This window comes from Carettochelys insculpta, chromosome 1 (assembly GCF_033958435.1).
Source record: "Carettochelys insculpta isolate YL-2023 chromosome 1, ASM3395843v1, whole genome shotgun sequence".
Taxonomy (NCBI): Eukaryota; Metazoa; Chordata; order Testudines; family Carettochelyidae; genus Carettochelys; species Carettochelys insculpta.
Window position 1 is genome coordinate 315,524,045 of NC_134137.1, and position 20,299 is coordinate 315,544,343.

The following is a 20,299-nucleotide window of genomic DNA, read 5'->3' on the forward strand; positions in this document are numbered from 1 at the left end:
CTGTGGAACTCCTTGCCCGAGGCGGCTGTGAAGGCCAGGACTCTATTAGGGTTTAAAAAAGAGCTTGATAAATTTTTGCAGGTCAGGTCCATAAATGGCTATTAGCCAGGGATAAAGTATGGTGCCCTAGCCTTCATAACAAGGGCAGGAGATGGATGGCAGGAGATAAATCACTTGTCTTCTGTTCTCCTTCTCTGGGGCGCCTGGCATTGGCCACCGTCGGCAGATGGGATGCTGGGCTTGATGGACCTTTGGTCTGACCCAGTATGGCCATTCTTATGTTCTTATGTTCTTATGTTCTTATGTTCAATGAAAATACCCACCCTTCATTGTAAAAAATAGCTTATCAAAACATAAACCTTTATTGAAACACTTGATTAGAGCTAGCTGGTTAAGTGGCGGCTTCTTATTTCATGCACTAGTATAGGCACACCAACAAAGCTATCATCTTTCATCTTTGTCCAAGCATTATCACAAAGTACAAGCTACCTTGTTTTCCCCTTTAAAAGTACATCTGCAACATGACTGTCCACTTTCTGTATTCAATTCACAAAAAGTAGAAAATGAAAGAATGGAAAAAGCTAGGATTAAATTAGCGGCCATCCTGATGGGCAAAACTAGATCAAGGAATTTAAATGGAGCAGATGTAGTAAAAAAAAGAATTAGTTACTCTAATTGGTACTGTCTCAATTATTAATGTTGTGCTAGAACTATACAATTTACTCCATGTAGGCTTGATCTCAAGGCACAAATGAAGTACCATCACTTCATCGAAAGTGCCTGTCCACACTTTTCAGATACCATTTAATATCTTACAATAGCATACAAAAGGATCACAACAACTTTTGTTTGTTTGTTTCTCCCCTGAATGCATTTCATTCTCATGTGCTGGGAAAAGCTTGCAGAAATGCACATTTATGAATCTGAATTTCCATCCACTAATTTTCATCATTTACACTTCTGTATCAATGTCAGAAAAATCAAGTTTCTCTTAGAGGATCCTCCATCATTAAGGCCGTGGCTACATTGCCTGTCCCTGTGGGGAAGGGTATGCAAATGTGGCCAACTGGAAATGCAAACGGGGTGCAGATTTAAATATTCCACGCCTCACTGGCATACTCACGTGGGCTCTCAATTCCAGAAGAGCTTATTTCGAAGCCAAAACAGCTGTGTAGATGGGGTTCATTCGAGAGGAAACCACACTTTTCAAAGCACCCTTCTTCCTGAAAAAAATTAGGAAGAAGGGGGCTTTCAAAAGCGGAGGTTCCTTTTGAATGAACCCCCCCCACCCCCCGCAGCTGTTTTGGCTTTTGAAATAAGCTCTTCTGGAATTGAGCGCCCGTGTGAGTATGCCAACAAGGCATGGAATATTTAAGTCCACAACCCATTTGCATTTCCAATTGGCCACATTTGTATGCCCCTTCCCACAGAGAGGGACAGTGTAGCCACAGTCTAAGCGTTTCACCCCTGGATCTGTCATCCATTTGATCCTGAGCATATCATAGGAGTATGAAATAATCTTTTAGAAACATGAAAAACTATCTCCTAAATTATTACATGAGGGCAGGCAGGAAGAGATACATACTACCAGTTGTGCCTGGTGCTCAAAACAATATTGTGTCTGGGGCTGGCAATAGGATCTTTTCTCCCATCCTTGAATGTTACTTTTAACCCTACATTTCAACATGTCTGAGGTCCTACATAAAATAAACTGTACCGTTCTGGTCTCTCCCTCTTCCCCACTTTGTCCCCCGAGAAGCTCTTCTGCTGTAATTCCCTCTCCTGCGACTCCTGAAAATGCAAAAGTGAACTTCCTGCACACTGTTGCTTACCTTGCCCTCTTGAACAGGTCCTCATGCAAGACCCGCGCTTACTCTCTTATTGTCTCCCACCAGATCACAGACCCTATCTGCCTTCCCTTCCCTGGTTGGTTCCAGGCCCCTATCTGTTGTCTCCTCCTTATCACAGGCTGCTTTAGTCACTGTGCTACCTTAAAAAAGGGAAAAGAGGCTTCTGCCATGCAGGACTTGCCTATATGGGAACATAAATAGGTAGCAGTGTAGCTGTAGTGAAATAATGATGCCATTCTATTTCCTTGTCTAGACAAGGCCTAAGTCTTTATTTGCTGAAAGAAAGAGTATTCTTGATAGGTGACGGTTATCTCCTTGGTCCCTACAGCCACTATGATGCCTCATCCAGCAAGGGTAAGTATGATTCAAGATTACAGTTAATGTCTTGGGGCAGGGATGTCCTCAAATATTCTAGAATAGTGTTTTTCAACCTTTTTTTATAAAGTATCCCATTTTAAAAATAGGAATTATAGGTACCCTCTGTATGTACAATTTTCAGACATACATTTATTTTTCTACCATTGCAACACATTTGTTTAAACTAGTGCTCCTCAACCTTTCCATAGGGCAACCATTTATCCCTGTCCCAAACGTGGACTCCACCAAGCTTCAGGGAGCTGGGAAGGAAGCAGCAGCTGCCGTCCCTCCCTGGGAGCCCCGGGGGAAGCAGCAGGGATACAGCAGCTGCCCATGCTTCCCCGAGGCTTAGCGAATTGACCTAGTGCTCTCCAGCCAACTGCTGGCGGAAAAGGTTAGTCGGGGGAGGGTTCAAATATGGAACAATTAGTCCCTTTTAAAAAATGAGCAGGGACGCCTTATTGGTGTCCCAAATATGGGACCATCCCGCCCAATACAGGATGGAGGGTCACCCTACCTTTCCAGGTAAGTGTAGCCTTTCAGGAGTCTGATGGGAGCATGCAAGACCAAAGTTTCACCTCACTTTTAAACTCCCTGCTTCCAAAATCAGAACTTGAAATACAAAAGGGTTGCAACACACTAGTATTGACAAATCCTTACCTTCTCATGTTTAATATAAAATAAATGAATTAGAATATAAATATTGTACTTTAATCTGGGTGTGTAAAACACAGAGCTGTATAAACAAATTATTGCATGAAATTTGTATGTACCGACTTCAGTAATGCCTTTTATGTAAACCTGTTGCAAAACTAAGCCAGGGGTCTGCAACCGAAATCGCGCGAAGAGCCATTTTTTCAAATTCAGTTACAAAATCCATCCTTCAAGAGCCGCAGTGCACGTGAATACGAGACAGTCCTTAATAAACAGCATCAAACTGTGTTTTTTATCACCCCTATTTTAAGAACAGCACACACAATAATTTGTACCAGTTAGAAAGTTGTCACCCCGATCTCCACGCTTTACCCCCCTCCATCCCACAAATCTGCCCTATCCCCAGCCTCAACCCCTCTGAACCTCAACCTCCTTCCCCTGCTTAACTCCTCTGAGCCCCAACCTCTCTTCCCCACCCCCAGGCTTAACCCCTCTGAGCCCCAACCTCACCCCATACCTGGAGGCTTAACTCATCTCATCACGCACAGTTCTGCAGCAGCTGCTGCCTCCCCTGCTTTGCTCCCCACTGTTGCCGCCTCCCCTTGATGTGGTTGTGCGGTTCCAGCAGTGGCAGGCTCGACTGCCCTCCCCACAGCTCTCCTCTGACAGCTTAGACTTCTACCCACATGGGGCAGCTCCCTGACCAGCCAGTTTTCACTTCTGGGCTCCCTGCCACAGCTGACTGCTGAGCAGCTCTGCCTGCTGCCGCTTAAGCAACAAAACTTAATTCGATTGGTTCAAGAGTGGACAACTGAATTTAGATTATTGTTTAAGCGGCGGCAGCTTCCAGAGCTGCAAGGGGAGTCAGCGGCGGCAGCTCTTGAAGTTGCAAGTGGCTCCTTAAAGAGCCGCATGTGGCTCCAGAGCTGTAGGTTGCCAACCCCTGAACTAGGCAAATAGCTAGATGAGTTGATGTATTGCCTAGAAGACCCCTGAATACCCCAAGGGGTACAGATACCCTGGGCTGAGAATCACTGTTCTGAAAAGCATATGTTTTTAAATACCAAAATATAGCATACTGAATGCAATGATCTCAGCTAAAATAGTCAAAGGCATGGCTTGAATCTGTTTATTCTGTGCAGAAAAAAAAAAAAAAAGGCAAAAGGCTATTTAAAAGTGGAACATTGCATCAGAAAATATTTGTGCTGACTGAAGTAGTTTCCCACTTGCCCTTCCTGGAAGTGAGTAAGCCAGGAAAGGAAGAAGGAAACAGCTGGCAAAACACAGATGGATAAGAGTGGGAAAAAAATGGAGGTATAAGCTGCATAACACCCTCTCAGAAGTTCTTTAATTTTAATTGAGAAACAGTGAGGAAAAGAGAGTATTTCCTGCATGAAAAGCCTGTAAATAGAGTTTATTTAAAAAGAGGATTAAAGATGTAACATAGACGACATACCATCTTCACTGGTGTGAGGCTCTGTACTAGCATCCTGGTCCACTTCCTCTAATGTACCATGTTCACTATAAGGGCTGTCACTGCAGAAATACATAATGTTAAGCAGGTACAGGCAATAAGCCAATAATGCATTGGTTAATAGATACTCATATTTGGTATAACTCTCCCACCCCCAGTAGGTGGCCAAACTAACAGGAAAAATTATTTTTATAGCAAACATCACTTAGCGCTCTTTGTTACAAAAGAAAATTTATTTTAAATTTATATATGTCTGTCAAGTGATTAAAAATTAATCCTGATTAATCTCACCATTAAAACAACAACAGAAAGCCATTTAAATATTTTGGATGTTTTTTACATTTTCAAATATGTTGATTTTTATTACAACACAGAATACAAAGTGTACAGTGCTCACTTTATATTTGTTTTTAATTACATATATTTGTCCTGTAAAAAACAAAACAAAACAAAAAAGAAATAGTATTTCAATTCACCTAACACAAGTACTGTAATGCAATCTACAGATCATGGAAGTTAAACTTACAAATACAAGAATTATGAACAAAGAGAACTTTCATTTAAAACCTCCTCTCCAATGTTCTTAAAGTTCGTACAGTCCTACTTCTTTTTCAGAATTTCAAATTGCTCTGTTCTTGTTCAGCTTGTTCAGACAAAATTTTTACATTTGCAGGAAATAATACTGCCTGCTTCTTGTTTACAATGTCACCTGAAAGTGAGAGCAGGCATTCACATGGCATTGTTGTAGATGGCATTGCAAGATATTTTATGTGCCAAATGTGCTAACGATTCATATAGCCCTTCGTGTTTCAACCACCGTTCCAAAAGAATTGCCCATGCCGATGGTAGGTTATGTTTGATAATGATCCAAATCAGTGTGGATTGATGTATATTCATTTTCATCATCTGAGTCAGATTCCAAGACCAGAATGTTGGCTTTTTGTTTTTGTTTTTGGTGGTTCAGGTTCCGTCACTTCTGTTATTAAAGTGTTGCTCTTTTAAGACTTCTCAAAGCCTTCTCCACACTTCATGCCTCTCAGATTTTGGAAGGCACTTCAAATTCTTAAACCTTGGGTTGAGTGCTGAAGCTAGCTTTAGATATTTCACATGGGTACCTTCTTTGCATTTTGTCAAATCTGAGTCAAAGTCTTTTTAAAATGAGTAACACATCATATGAAACAGCAATACATGAAATACATGGCAGAATATGGATAAAATAGAATGGGAGCTGTACAATTCTCCCTCCAAGGAATTCAGTCACAAATGTAATTAATACTTTTTTTAAAATAAGCATCATCAGCATGGAATCAAGTCCTCTGGAATGGATGGCTGAAGCATGAAAGGGCATAGAAATGTTTAGCATATCCAGCACACAAATACTTTGCAATGTCAGCTACAAAATGCCATGTGAACACCTGTTTCCACTTTCAGGTGGCATTGTAAATAAGAAGCAGGAAGCATGATCTCTCATAAATGTAAACAAACGTGCTTCTCTAAGGCTGTGTCTACACTACCTTCCTACTTCGAGGGGAGCATGGTAAATAGGGTTTTGGGAATTTATTAATGAATTGCTGTGTTGCATAGGCAGCACTTCATTAAAGTCCCCCCCGCGGCAACTCTGAAGTGCTGGCTCGCATGAAGTACCTGCCAGTACTTCAAAGTGCCTGGGGTACTTCGAAGTCCCTTTACGCCTCAAAATTTGGAGGCGTAAAGGGACTTTGAAGTTGCTGAGGCACTTCGAAGTACTGGTAGGTGAGCCACGGCTACATGCGAGCTGGCACTTTGAAGTTGAACACTTTGGAGTTGCCACGGGGGGGCGGGATTTACTTAATGAAGTGCTGCATATGCACCACAGCGCTTCATTAATAAACTCCCAACACCCTATTTACCATGCTCCCTTCAAAGTAGGGAGGTACTGTAGACAAGCCTTTATTGAATGGCTGAACAAGAAGTAGGACTGAGTAGACTTGTAGGCACTTTTACATTGTTTTGTTTTTTTCTGCAGATTAAAAAATCTACATTTTTAAGTTGCATTTTCACGATGAAGAGATCACACAACAATACTTGTATGAGGTGAACAGAAAAATATTTCACAGTGAAAATATTTGTAATCAAAAATAATAAAGTGAGCACTGTACACTTTGTATTCCGTGTTGTAACTGAAATCAATATTTGAGAATGCAGAATACCATCCAAAAACATTTAATATATTTCAGCTCGTATTTCATTGTTTAACAGTGCAATTAAAACTGCAGTTAATCACAATTAATGTTTAAGATTGATTTTCAAGGTAATAGTGTTGAGTTAACTGTAATTAATTGATACCCCTAATTATATATATAGTTGAAGTCAGAAGCAATGTAAACCACAGACTAGGAAGTAGGATCATAAGTAATGCAGGAATTTAAACAGCTTCCCTTTAGATATAATTTCCATTTAACAGTTTTACTGCGTATTTTCCTTCTAGCGGTACTGAATTTAGCATCTATGTATTTGGGCTTAATGGTAAAACAATTACAAACTGAAATTCCATTTCGAACCCTTCAACAACTTCAATACTAACTACTTCATCTGGCCACAAAGTCCAAGTTGTACTCGTAGACCTCTGTGCACTACTTGATGGTTACCTTTGTGATAGTTTTCAGGATCAAAAATTAACTCTCTTGATGTGTTCTAGTTAGGAAACCCTGGCAATCATTCTGGTTATGTTTGCCCCACATATTTCATAGTACCACTTACCTGTGAACCTTTCACACATTCATACTTTTTATTTTCATATTTCTTTTATTTATGTAGTACCTCTTACACCATTGAGTCAGTCGTGTAAAATGGAATTCTAAGATTTTGGTGCAAATTCAGGAAGATAATATTCTGACTTACCAGTAGTCATCTCCAGCCATACATTTTTCATAAACAGGGCCATCTAGCTCTTTAGCATCTGGGAAAATAGCCTCATGATGGATGATGATTGTTTTGATTATTTCATTCACATGAGCTTGACATGACACCTGGTCTTGTATGTCTGGAACAGGCATCAGTGTTGGGCCAAAACATATGGCCAAGTTATAAGGATCCATCATGTTCTCATCACTGTACTGAGAGAGGCTTTGAAAGAAGAATCAAGAAAAATAAAGACTTTTCTTCTGTGACTTTCGAATTCTGAAAACTACCTCAGAAAAACCTTAATTTGCCAGCACAATGCAACGTTGGTTCCCTGCCCTTTTTGATAGTTCCATGCAACACAGAAAAACAAACGATTTTGTTCTTCTGTTGTGTGGCAATATGTAACATGGAGATTTTACTATGCATAATCTAATACTGAGGGAGAGAGAAAAATAAATGCAAATTAATCATTTTTAGCCCTGGAAAAATTTACTAAGGCACGTGAGATGTACAATAAAAACACTGTTCTGAGCACAAAAGATTAAAAAAAATGGAAACAACCATCTGTGAAATGGTGCTAAGGGCTTTGTGAGCATAGGGGTCTCCCTCCTCCTCCTCACACTTTACTATGAAGCCATGGATATAACAAAATTTCTAATTTCTGATCCAAGCATAGCTGACCACAAGATGACCACAGAGGGATCCTGGGGTCACTGTGCTGTCATTCCACCTCTCTGAAGAATCTGCACTGAGGGAGGCAGAGTGTGGCCAGGGCTTTTCTTTTTCTTGCTGAACCCTGGATTCCATGTTAAATTAAATTCCTTGTAAATTATCCTGAAGTGCATTGGCTCTCAACCCTTCCAAACTACTGTACCCCTTTCAGGAGGCTGATTCATCTTGTGTACCCCAACTTTCACCTCACTTAAAAATGACTTGCTTATAAAATCAGACATAAAAATACCCGTGTCACAGCATGCTATTACTGTAAAATGGCTTACTTGATTAATACCATAGAATTATAAATCAACTGGAATATAAACATTTCAGAGTTTAGTATATAGAATGGTACAAACAAGTCACTGTGTGCAATTTTAGTTTGTGCTGATTTCGCTAGTGCTTTTTTATGTAGTCTTTTGTAAAATTAGGCAAATATCTGGAAGAGTCAATGCACCCCCAGAAGACCTCTGTGTATCCCCAGGGATATATGTACCTTTTGTGTGAGAACAACTGTGCTGGAAGACCAGCCCATGCACCCTGACCCTGAATCATACAGGCTACCTTTATGTACACCTTCTTTCCCCCTTCTGTTGACCTATGCAATCTTCAGCAGTAGCTGAGGGTTGAGGTTTATAACTTCCACATTTGTCATTCTTAAGGACTCAGGACTCAGTTTCAACAAGGCCTGAAGTCTCATAACTCCCACAGATTCAATAGTGATTGGCAGCCTGCAGGATTAGAGATGTAGCTGGTACATTTATCCATCTTTAAAAGGCTTTAAACTATACTTGCTAGATTAAACATTTGCTGTGTAGCAACAGTATTGTGACATCAATGCAAACTGAAAAGAGTAAGGAATTCTAAATGAGCCCCCTCCAATCATGCAAAATCTGCTTGTAAAATCAGTCATGCTACTTCTTTTTGTGTCATCTTTTGTTAGTGTGCTACTCTGAGATATCATAAATCTTGTTCTACAAATTACAAATGAGATTTAAGTTCCTGGATTATTCATGACTTATGCTACATTGGGTGGTTAAAACTGAGGTATGAAATATGAAAGGCTTACCTCTATGATCTCTAAAACACACATTTGGTGGAATATAAATGTAGCAGACTAGTTTTATTGCAGCAAACTGTTTTTTGTGAAGTCTCAATAGATGCACTCAAATTTGGAGGAAATACCAGCAAAGAAGAAACATGACAATTAAGGGCGTGATCTGTCATTCCCTAAGGTTACGCCTACACTGCATTCCGCTTTCAGAAGCAGAATGCAAATGTGTGAGATCAAAAATGCAGATGAAGTATGGATTTATATATCTTGCACCTCATTTGTATATTCGTGCACAATGGGGGTTCTGGAAGAGCCTCTTCCGGAAGCAAAAACAGCGGTGTAGACAGGGTTCCTTTGAAAACAAAGCCTGTTTTAAAAAAAAACACTTCTTCCTGAAACGAAGTAGGAAGAAGGGTTCTTTCGAAAACGGGCTTTCTTTTCAAAGAAACCCCATCTGAAAGCCTGTTTTTGCTTCTGGAAAAGCCTCTTCCAGAAGCACGATTGCATGACAATATGCAAATGAGGTGCCAGATATGTAAATCGGTGCTTCATTTGCCATTTGATCTCACTCATTTGTGTTTTCGATCTCACTCACTTGCATTCTGCTTCCAAAAGGAGAATGCAGTGTAGCTGCAGCCTAAAGGGATATCTACTCTAGAGCAGAAGGCATAATTTCTAACTCACATAGACATACCTACCTTTGCTTTCATTGAGTTAGTGTGCTAAAAATAGTATAGCCACCCCAGTAAGGGTGGTAGGAGCTGCTAGCCACTCCAAGTATGTACCTGGAGTTTTAAAGGGACTGTACTAGTCATGTAGTTGTGGCTACACTGCCATTTTTAGCACACTATGGCAGTCTACCACAGCTGGAAATTACACCTCCAGCTCAAGTGTAGCTACACCTTCTGTAAACATACCACCATCATCTAGTGCTGGTAGTAGTTCCACTGCTGCTGGGGAAGGGGGGCTAAGTGGAGGGCGGGGTACTGCAATTTTACTCAGGGGAATGTGAAATTAAGTGAGGACAATGAGACTACTGACGGGCAGGAATGATATAGATTAGTAACAGCTGAAGTCAGTGAATACTGGCCCTGATCATATAACATTTATTACCTTTTATAATTCTGACCAGTGTTAGGTGTTTGAGGCTAAGAAATATAAAGCAGTCTTACACGCACTGCTGGTTGTCAAGCCCTTATTCCAGCTAGTCTCAAGAGATACTACTGGGTTTTTTCAGCTGGGGGGAAAAGCAACCTTGGGCCAAATCCTTTTATTAAAGAGCTTTGTGTGCACACTTGGAAAAATCACTTATTTGGTGACAAGAACAGTGGGGATTAGCTTCAACAACTGTACAACTGTACAATGTGTGCACTCACAATTAAAGTCTAACAACAAAACCTCTAGACCAAATATATTAATACGTAAAAACACATTTTATCATTTGCATCTGAAAAGATACAGTACAAGTTCAACCCAAAAGATTCACTGCAGTGCCGAAGGGAGGGTTTAAGGAGCAGCAGAACAAAAATCCCAGGAGGCAGGCAGTATAGAAATAGGAGAAGTCCAAAATAGGGCAGAACACTGATCAGAGAAAACATATCATGTAGTGAAAATACCAGGCGAGGGAAAAAAGAACAGAAAAGAGACAGAGGTAAAATGGTGTTTTCTCTCCCTTTGCCCTTCTCTCTGGCCCAATTTTTTTCATTCAGAATGGGCTAGTTTCTGACAACCCCACCTCTCCAATAGCTGTCTCAGTTTTCCCACTGAAAGGGAAAGTGGGGGGAGGGGGAGGGGCTGGTGAACACCTACAGCAATCTCATTATTTTGGGCAACAGTACCAGTGACTTTCCCTAAAGGCACATATGAGAACATGTGGCTCTTGCTCCACCACAGCATCAAACCATCACCTCTGGTGATCTGGCTGCTGGGATCTGTTGTATTTTTTCAAATAGAAAGACAGAAGTCTAGTTAAAAGTCCACTTCTGAATTCTGCAAGTTATTTTTAATGTGGGTATTATTTATTTGTTGTTTTTGTTTTATAGCCCCAGCTCTAGCCTCAGTCCTTGTCTTCAAGACAACACTTTTATCAGTCTTACCAGGACCTTGTGGTCAGCTAAGACAAAAAGTAACTTCAGTTTATAACATTTTCCTTCTAGTTTCATCAACAATTAAAACACCCCTATCTGTGTTAAATGAAGCTGAAATGTATATTTTCCACAGAGTATGAAGAAGCACAAAGGAAATTTTGATACCAGGAGTGGAAGTGGAGAAAAGATGCAGAATATTGAAAGGAATCTTAAGAGGTACTTACTGGTTAAGGAAGGCAAATAGGTATCTCATCACAATAAGGACAGACCTGGGTAAAGTCAGGAGAAGTTTGCGGATGTGAAGAGCCCTCTCATAGAGATTATCTATTCCTGTAAGGCAGACGATATTTTCAGCTCCTTTTTTTTGGACAAAGCCTCTATATTCAGTTGAACAGTGTAATTCTTATGCCAATATATGGTGCTACTCAACATTTTTCAAAATTTGAAAAAAAAAAAATCAGGGAAGTTTTTTTGAAAAATATGAAGCCATACCTAATTACCACACGATGCCTTCAACCATGTCCAGAAAGTCTGCTGAACACTAATTTACTGCAGATTTCTACGGATGGTGGCTCATGAAACTGCAATAAGAGGATTTTCCCCTCAAGGATAAATATGTAATATTAGGAGAGTAGGAATCTTGGTCATCATCAGTGTTCCCTGTAATTTTTGACATCCATGGGTGGAATAAATTGTGTTATATGCACCAAGGGATGTGTGGATGTACACCACCAACAGAAGCACATGTTGCCCCCCTATGAGTGACTGTGGGTGCTGTGCTAATCAGCTGTAGGGGTGGAGGGAGGGGGGTACCTGAGTCTCTCCTGGGTGGCTGCCCAAGCACTCAGTTTACAGGGAACACTGGTCGTCCATTTCAAATAGTAGCTTATTTTCTGTATTTGAATTTGCATATTGGAAATATCCTTCCAATCACTAATCAAACTTTTCTGATGTAGTTTTCTCTGTCAACAGTTTCTCTCCAGCTGTAAATCTGCTGAAGTCAATTCTAGATCAAAGCCTTCTGCTGTTCATCCAAAAATACAGAGTATAATGATAAGATGTATTTTCCTCAGATAATTTAATTTAGGTCCATCAAAATGTTCCTGAAATGGGCAAACCAACAGCAGTGTAAAGCAGACCGAGACAGTACAAGAGCACTGGTTTTGATTGCCCTATGACAGGAAATCCTTTTCAGCGTGTATTATTTTTTACATTGTTCAGAATGAACATCTTTTAAAGTAGCAAACCTCTATTCTGAGTAAGAAATCCCTGGACTCTTCTCTCAAAAGTACTTTTAGTGGAAATGACACTGCTAAAAGCAATTTAACATTTTAAAAATGCACCCTAAGTCTACCATGAAATAATAGTGCAATTCATGTAATTTAAACATAGTCTGAGTAGAATATTAGAATAATAACACCAAATAACAATGCAGTGAAAATTTGGTAACAACGAGAAATTGTGAAATGAAGAATTGTGGATGAAGCCAACAGCCAAAAACCATCTGTTATAGAACACAAGATCTTTTACAAAAGACATTTAAAATAATCACTTTCCTAAAAGGTCAGTGTTAATAATAGACAACATTTTAAATGTTTATTTTTGCTCTTTTGATGTGATTATTTTATAAAAATAGGACTCATTTTCAAATGTGCGCTGTGTGTTGACTAGTGTTTGAATACTTCCTGTTAGGGAAAAAAATCCAATTTTTAACAGTTGAGATGTTCATAACACAAACTGAGACAAGTGGAGCATCACAGCAGCAGAATTTGCATTTCTCTCACAAAAGAGATGCACCTCAAGTGCATTTCCTTGAAGATAAATATTTCTGACTGGAGAGCTATGGGGGAAATCCTGCTCTTACATCTTCAGCTAAGGAAGTTTCCCCTAATCAGCACAACTAGTGTGTAGGAGGGCAAGGGGATTTGGAATGGGGTGGCAAACAGGGATTTGATCACATGATTGCTCCTCGGAAATCTCTTGCTCACAAGATTCTTCCATCCTCTCTTCTCACTCTCTGTAGGAGGGATAGTTTGTAGCTGTGGAGGCTCCTGCAATAGCAGCAGCAGAGAAGCTTTGCAGCCTTGTGTGAGGTATATTTCTCTCCTCACGGACTCTCAAGAGCAGCACACAGTCCAGCATACCAACTCTGGGCCTGAGTGTGTTGGTTTTCAGAAATTATCCACAATTTACTTAGCAAGCATATCATAACTGACTGCCAGGGTATAGACAGTGTAAGCCAAAAGGGAACATCAGGTTTCATAGTACGGGTCCTATCACATTCACGCAGCACTCTACCTGTCAGGACATGGTGCAAATCAGTTACTTCTAGTCATTACCAACCGCACATTACTATAATTAGCTGAGTATAGGCTTACCTCATTCCTAGTGAAATTGTCCCAATTTTCTTACCTCTTACCTCATTGCTGTGGGGAAAGCACCCTCTACTGAAAATCTGAACACTGCACAAGTGTGAATTTGGCTGCTTTCCATTGTTTCTTTCAGAAACACGAATATTCCCCTCAATTTTTTCTTTGGTTTAAAATGAAAGATAGATGAGAATGCTTTATACCTTTTAATCTTTTACCTGAGACTCAAACATCCCTACCTAATTTCCGGCTTCTTCTGTGGGGGGAAAAGGAGTGGATGCCAGTGGCATGCATAACTGTGTTGCTATTCACATGAATGGGAAAGAGAGAGGAGATCTGTCTGGGGTGGGTGGGGTGGAGGGAATGGGTTGTTGTGTGGTCATAGTAAAGGCTAGCAGATCAGTTACTGTGAAGCAGGATTACTGGCTATATCAGTACTAAGGAGGTAAGGGCCATTGCACACAAATGCAGCACCTCTTCTACTTGTACACCAAGACCCCTTCATCACTTTGATGATCAAAACCCATACATTAGTCATACTTCAGCACTCCTCTGCAGTCAACTGTTATTTTCCACACTTTTTAGGTAAGATAACCTAGGAATTTACTTTAGAACATAAGAATGGCCATATTGGGTCAGAATAATGGTCCACTTAGCCCAATATTCACAGTGAGCAATGCCACTCAGTTTTGAGAGATCCCTTTGTAACACTTTGCAGTCAGTTTTTGGACTTAACTCTCTGGCTACGTCTACATGTGCACGCTACATCAAAATAGCTTATTTCGATGAATAACGTCTACACGTCCTCCAGGGCTGGCAACGTCGACGTTCAACTTCGACATTGGGCAGCACCACATTGAAATAGGCGCTGCGAGGGAACGTCTACACGCCAAAGTAGCACACATCAAAATAAGGGTGCCAGGAACAGCTGCAGACAGGGTCACAGGGTGGACTCAACAGCAAGCCGCTCCCTTAAAGGGCCCCTCCCAGATACAGTTGCACTAAACAACACAAGATCCACAGAGCCGACAACTGGTTGCAGACCCTGTGCATGCAGCATGGATCCCCAGCTGCAGCAGCAGCAGCAGCAGCAGCCAGAAGCCCTGGGCTAAGGGCTGCTGCACACAGTGACCATAGAGCCCCGTAGGGGCTGGAGAGAGAGGATCTCTCAACCCCTCAGCTGATGGTCACCATGGCGGACCCCGCTATTTCGATGTTGCAGGATGCAGATCATCTACACGTGCCCTACTTCGATGTTCAACTTCGAAGTAGGGCGCTATTCCCATCCCCTCATGGGGTCAGCGACTTCGATGTCTCACCGCCTAATGTCGATTTCAACTTCGAAATAGTGCCCAACACGTGTAGCCGTGACGGGTGCTATTTCGAAGTTGGCGCCGCTACTTTGAAGTAGCGTGCACGTGTAGACGCGGCCTCTAGGGTAAACTGTGTATCATCTGCAATCTCTCCATTCTGACAACTGACCATGTATTATTACCATTTATTTTCTATCTTTTAACCTGCTACTAATCCATTACAGGACGTTTCCTCTTATCCCATGACTGCCTACTCTCTTAAGAGCCTTTGCTGATGGACCTTGCCAAAGACGTTTTGAAAATCCAAGCACACTGTATCCACCTCTTTGTTGACCACCTTAAAGACTTCTACTCAACTGATAAGGCATGACTTCCCTTAAAAAAAAACGTGTTGACCCCTCCCCAACAAATACCATTTTCATCTGTGTGTCTGATAAAATTAAAGAACAAAATCAATCAATTTACCAGGGACTGAAGTTAGACTTACTGACCTATAATTGCCAAGATTACCTCTGGAGCCCTTAAAAAAAATGCATCATATTAGTTGTCCTCTTGTCATCGGCCACAGAAGCTGATTTAAATAATAAAATACCTGTAGTATTCAGCCTATGTGACTTGCCCAAACAACACAAAGTTAGTTGCAGAAATGGGAATAGATCTTTGGCTACTGGATCACTGCTCTAATTGTAAGACAACATTCTCACCTTTAAGTACTGGCAATTAGCCTAGCTATGCCAAGTCTAATCTCATTAGGAATTAAACCGTCTCTGTGTGTGGGGAAGGAGGAAAGAGAAGGAGGTGCTCAGAGAAGGGAAGAATATCAACCACAAATGAAAGCACCTCAGTGGAACTGAACTCCAGCGGAGAGGTAGATATTTTGCAGCAGCCAACTAAATTTTCATCAAGAGTGAAATCTACAAAAGGGGGTGGAGGACCTTGCAGGGTGTGTACCCTAGAAGCTGAGAGTTCAGGTAGAGGGAAACTGTAGGCATAATGGCTGCCCAGAAGGAGGGCTGCTGCACCCCAAAATCTCTGAACCTTCTGTGGTTAGGGCAGCACCATGGGTGGACCAGGTGAGGAACCATTGTCTTTTTGAGACTGTGCTTTCCAGAAGCCTTAACACCTAATGGAAAAAAAGAAGAGAGGCTGGAGCAACTTTTGACGACATGCTATAGGCAGTGGGAGTAAAAGGTGGGCTGTGCTGTACTGAACTCTGTCAGTTGTGCCAATTGACTAAGTTCACTTTTAATGTGTAACAGAGCTTCAAGTTTTTAAATAAAATTGTATTTTCAAAAATCACCAGAACCTGTTCATAATGCATCATGGAGACAGAGAACCTGGGCACACGTTTGCTTTTCCTTAAGAAGCAGCTGCACATTTTAACCACCAGTTCAACTATTTTGAGTTTTGTTTTTTTTTTGCAAACAGTACATAAAGCAAAATGCATGAACATCCTGGATTTAGGGAATAAAGTCGACCAGAGAAGGGGAAAAAACTACAACCCACCCAAGCCAGGTAAAACAATATTCAATTAAAGATGAAGACAAGAATATATCCCGTCTAAAGAACATTGAGAAAACATCAGGCAAATTGAGATTATTGCTTAAATGTCAAAGTAGTGGAGCATTTAACAATAAATACTCAAGTGCAGAAACAACAAACATTTGCATAGCATAGAAGCATTTTGCAATGGAGCACTGCTTAGTGGTTAGAACGTGGTAAGCAGTTAGGCTGGTGGTTATAACTCAGTAAGTGGGGTCAGAGTCTATTTCCATCTCTCCTACAACCTCCCTGGTAAAGTACAGCAAATATTTACCCTTTCTAAGCTAAATTCAGTGGTGACAAAACAGAGGTATAAGTTTCATACAAGGAATATTTTGTGGTTGGACATAAAGTGTAAGTACAATAAAACCTGCCAGAAGCAGCCACTCTTGTAAGTGGTGATCTTTCTTCAAAAGTTTGCACACCCAACAAGCAGGCATGTTCTGTGCCTCTGCAAGTAGTTGCTTGTGACAGGTGGCCTCTCCTCAGAGGTGTTGCTAAGGCAGGTTTAACTGGAGGTGCTAAGTGACAAAAGTGATTTAATGTGTGCTGACATGGGAGCTGGTAAGTGTGCAAAGTAAGTACAATTTATATAACAGGGTGCAATGCAGAAGCATTCAGAAGGAAACCCAACAAGAGTGCAAGACACAGTGGGCCATCCCATTACCAGCAGTAATGTCCACCCTTCCATTCAGGTAGCAGAAGCAGCTGAATTTTGGCTTTCCAGTACGCGGAAGCCCATAATGATACAAGCTCATCATGCCCTATCACTTGCTGCACACTCACCATGAAACACCCAGATTTTGTCCCTGATTTAAGCTAAAGCCATTTAAAAATCTAAACAAAATAGCTATTATAGTTATGATAGGTCTATATGAGAAACATTGCATAGAAAACACTGAATCTTTTGTAGCACCATTTCCAAACTACTTGCAAGGAAAAAGCATTAAATCACAATGTGTTATTTCATTTGAAAATGTGTGCGCTAATGTAAAAAATATTCCTTGGTGGCTACACTGAGAAAAGCTTCAATTTACAGTAGTAGCCTCAAATATGCTTGACATCCATAGCTAAATACTCTACTTCCAAGGTTCTTTCACTAGCAACATTATATTTTCAAATAATTTCTGTGACATTTTGCCATTTTATGTTTTCAAATGAATAGCAACTTTATGCTTAGTTTCTACATTGTATTTTCTTGTGAATCACAGCAATCTTTGTAAACAGAATTGTAAAATAAATTTGCATTAATCTTCATAGGCTGTCTCGAAGGACACCAAGTGAAAATTCATTTTCATACTGTTTCTAAGACAAACTATTTAATAAGTACTGGAACATCTACAAATTTAACTAGAGGGTGGAAGCTTTCTAGAATCTACATGTTACTTAGAGACCTCATCAAATTATGGCAAATTCTGTTTTCATTCCAGGGAAGGGCCTGTGCTTGCTCCTGATAAAAATACCTATCAAAACTCCCACTGCCTCAAGCAATAATGCAACATATTTATATTAGTTATTAATAATAGTAATATGTGGATTGTGGCCCCACTGTGCTGAGGCTGTACAACCACAGGAAAGAGACTATATATGCCATGAACGACTTACTGTCCAAACTGGAAGCAGGGTTTTGTCCAAAGTGTCAACCGCATTGCATATAATACAATGTATAAGTTTAAAAAAACAAAACAAAACAGTAAAAAGTGTGTTTGGGACTGGGATAGGATTTTATAAATATATAGTGCCTATTGGCCGTGTCTACTCTAGCCCCAAACTTTGAAATGGCCACGCAAATGGCCATTTCGAAGTTTACTAATGAAGTGCTGAAATGCATGTTCAGCGCTTCATTAGCATGCGGGTGGCCGCGGCACTTCGAAATTGACACGCCTCGCGTCTCGTCCTGACGGGGCTCCTTTTTGAAAGGACCCCGCCTACTTCGAAGTCCCCTTATTCCTATGAGCAGATGGGAATAAGGGGACTTCGAAGGAGGCAGGGTCCTTTCGAAAAGGAGCCCCGTTGGGATAAGCTGCGCGGCGGCAAGCCGCGGCCGCCCGCATGCTAATGAGGCGCTGAATATGCATTTCAGCGCTTCCTTAGTAAACTTCAAAATGGCCATTTGCGTGGCCATTTCGAAGTTTGGGGCTAGTGTAGACATGGCCATACTGTATCAAAATTCAGGCAAAACATAAGAAGTTCAAAAATCAGTGAGTTTCTTCTTGTATAAACAGATTAGACTCTATGAAGCAGGGCACAACCAAGGTAAGGAAGTGTAAAGACAAAATTAAAACCCTGAAGAGGGCCTGAAAACTCATACCAACAAAAGGTATTAAAAATACCGCGGCTGAGGTACTCTCAAGACAACAGACAATAAACAAAAGTGCAAAGTTCAGTACAAATTTGTAAGCCATCCACTGCCTGGTTTAGTGCAATAGTTCTCTAGAGGGCTGAAACATCTTCATTGAGCTTTACACTAAGTTCCTTATATGATATCTCTATAAAAATGCAAACAATGTTTTAAATTCCTATTTCAATCTTAGTTTAAGGCTTAGAATCTGTTCTGATTTCCTTTGTTCACACACCTATTTTTGAGTATACAAACATCAAAATGGGTTGGGGAGGGACATGAATTGATATTGCCTTGGATTAAAAAGCCAGGTTTTAGTAGTGTGTGAATAAATAGGATTTTGCTTAGAAAGCAAATAGTATACCATATGAAGTACTAGACTGATTTCTATCTTATCAGAGGAGAAAGAGGAAACATAAAAATAAGCAATAACTATTGTGCTGGGCAAACACTTCACTGCATGTAAAATTTCAAGGATGAAGTAGTCAACAGACCATGAATTTCATGTAAATCAAATGTTTCACTGATACTCAATAACCGTGCTTAATAACAAACACACGAGTGTATTATAAATATTTTAAGAAAGATATTCACTTAATGTGGTCAGACCACTTCCTGTTCAAGACAGAAATAAGAATTCTCTCTATTTCAAAACAAGATTAAGTCACCATGAGCTACTCAGAAAAACTCTTGGATGCTACCAAAACTTACTTATAGAAAGCTCTCTACCCCACCAACTAACCAAGGAGTTGATGAATTAGCTACATCCTAGAGCCACTTCTCTTCTAGAATACTGCGAAAAACATTCCAGTACCAAAGCACCCTCTCTCAATCTCCCCACTCAACCTATGCAGACAGTCATCTTTCTCAGCTGACTTGTGACACTTCTTCAAAATTATTTTCTTAGTCTTTAAAGTGCTACTGGACTGCTTTTTTTTTTGTCACAAAGAAAGTCACCTACATCCAAGATGGCCTCAGCCGCCATAAGAAGCAGCATTAGTCAAGAGGAGGATGAGGAACACAATGCACTCTTTCCAAAGGAAAACAACTACATTGTTTAGGGTTATCATCTGTGACTTTGGTCTCTGCTCTTCCGGGATCGAAAGAGACAATAGGGAAATTCTGGGAGACTGTCTATAAACAGAGATTGTCAACACTTCTTTTAAGTAAGATAATATACTGCTTCCCACAAGACATGCAGTAGTTTGATTACAGAAACCACTATTTGATGTTATGTATCAGAGAGGTAGCGGTGTTAGACTCTATCTTCAAGAACAACAAGAAGTCCTGTGGCACCTTATAGACTAACACGTTCATGGCCAAAGACCTGCTTTGTCAGATGCATGCGTGTGTGTGTGTGTCGGGGGGGCGGCGGGGGTTCCAGAGAGGTATTTAAAGGGTGGGGTCCCAGTGTAAGGGAGGGCCAGAGCTGACAAGGTCTATTAAGCAAGGTGGAAGTGACCCATTATCAGTAGTATGTATTGAAAGAGGAAAAAACAAGCCAGATCAGACAGGGGGACGTAGCACATTGTCAGAGTGTAATGGGGAGATATTAACACCCAGGGCAGAGAAGCTGCTTTTGTAAGGGGCAGCCACTCCCATTCTCTGTTTAATCCTTGGTTGATGGAGTCAAATTTGAAAATAAATACATCTCTGAGCTG

The 20,299-nt window shown here is 40.7% G+C and overlaps 1 protein-coding gene across 2 annotated transcripts in view; it reads right to left on the bottom strand.

Annotated features, from left to right (window-relative positions):
• Positions 1 to 20,299, bottom strand: part of SRGAP1 (SLIT-ROBO Rho GTPase activating protein 1) — a 247,142-nt gene that overhangs the window by 15,033 nt on the left and 211,810 nt on the right. For both annotated transcript variants that reach the window (XR_012648118.1, XM_075013725.1), the window contains exons 16-18: positions 11,298 to 11,403; positions 7,216 to 7,440; positions 4,318 to 4,397 (exon numbers count right to left, since the gene is read on the bottom strand). Coding sequence is in view for 1 of the 2 variants with exons in the window: in XM_075013725.1 (XP_074869826.1) it covers positions 4,318 to 4,397; positions 7,216 to 7,440; positions 11,298 to 11,403 (411 nt within the window). In the remaining variant the exon portion in view is untranslated. The remainder of the gene's footprint in view (positions 1 to 4,317; positions 4,398 to 7,215; positions 7,441 to 11,297; positions 11,404 to 20,299) is intronic.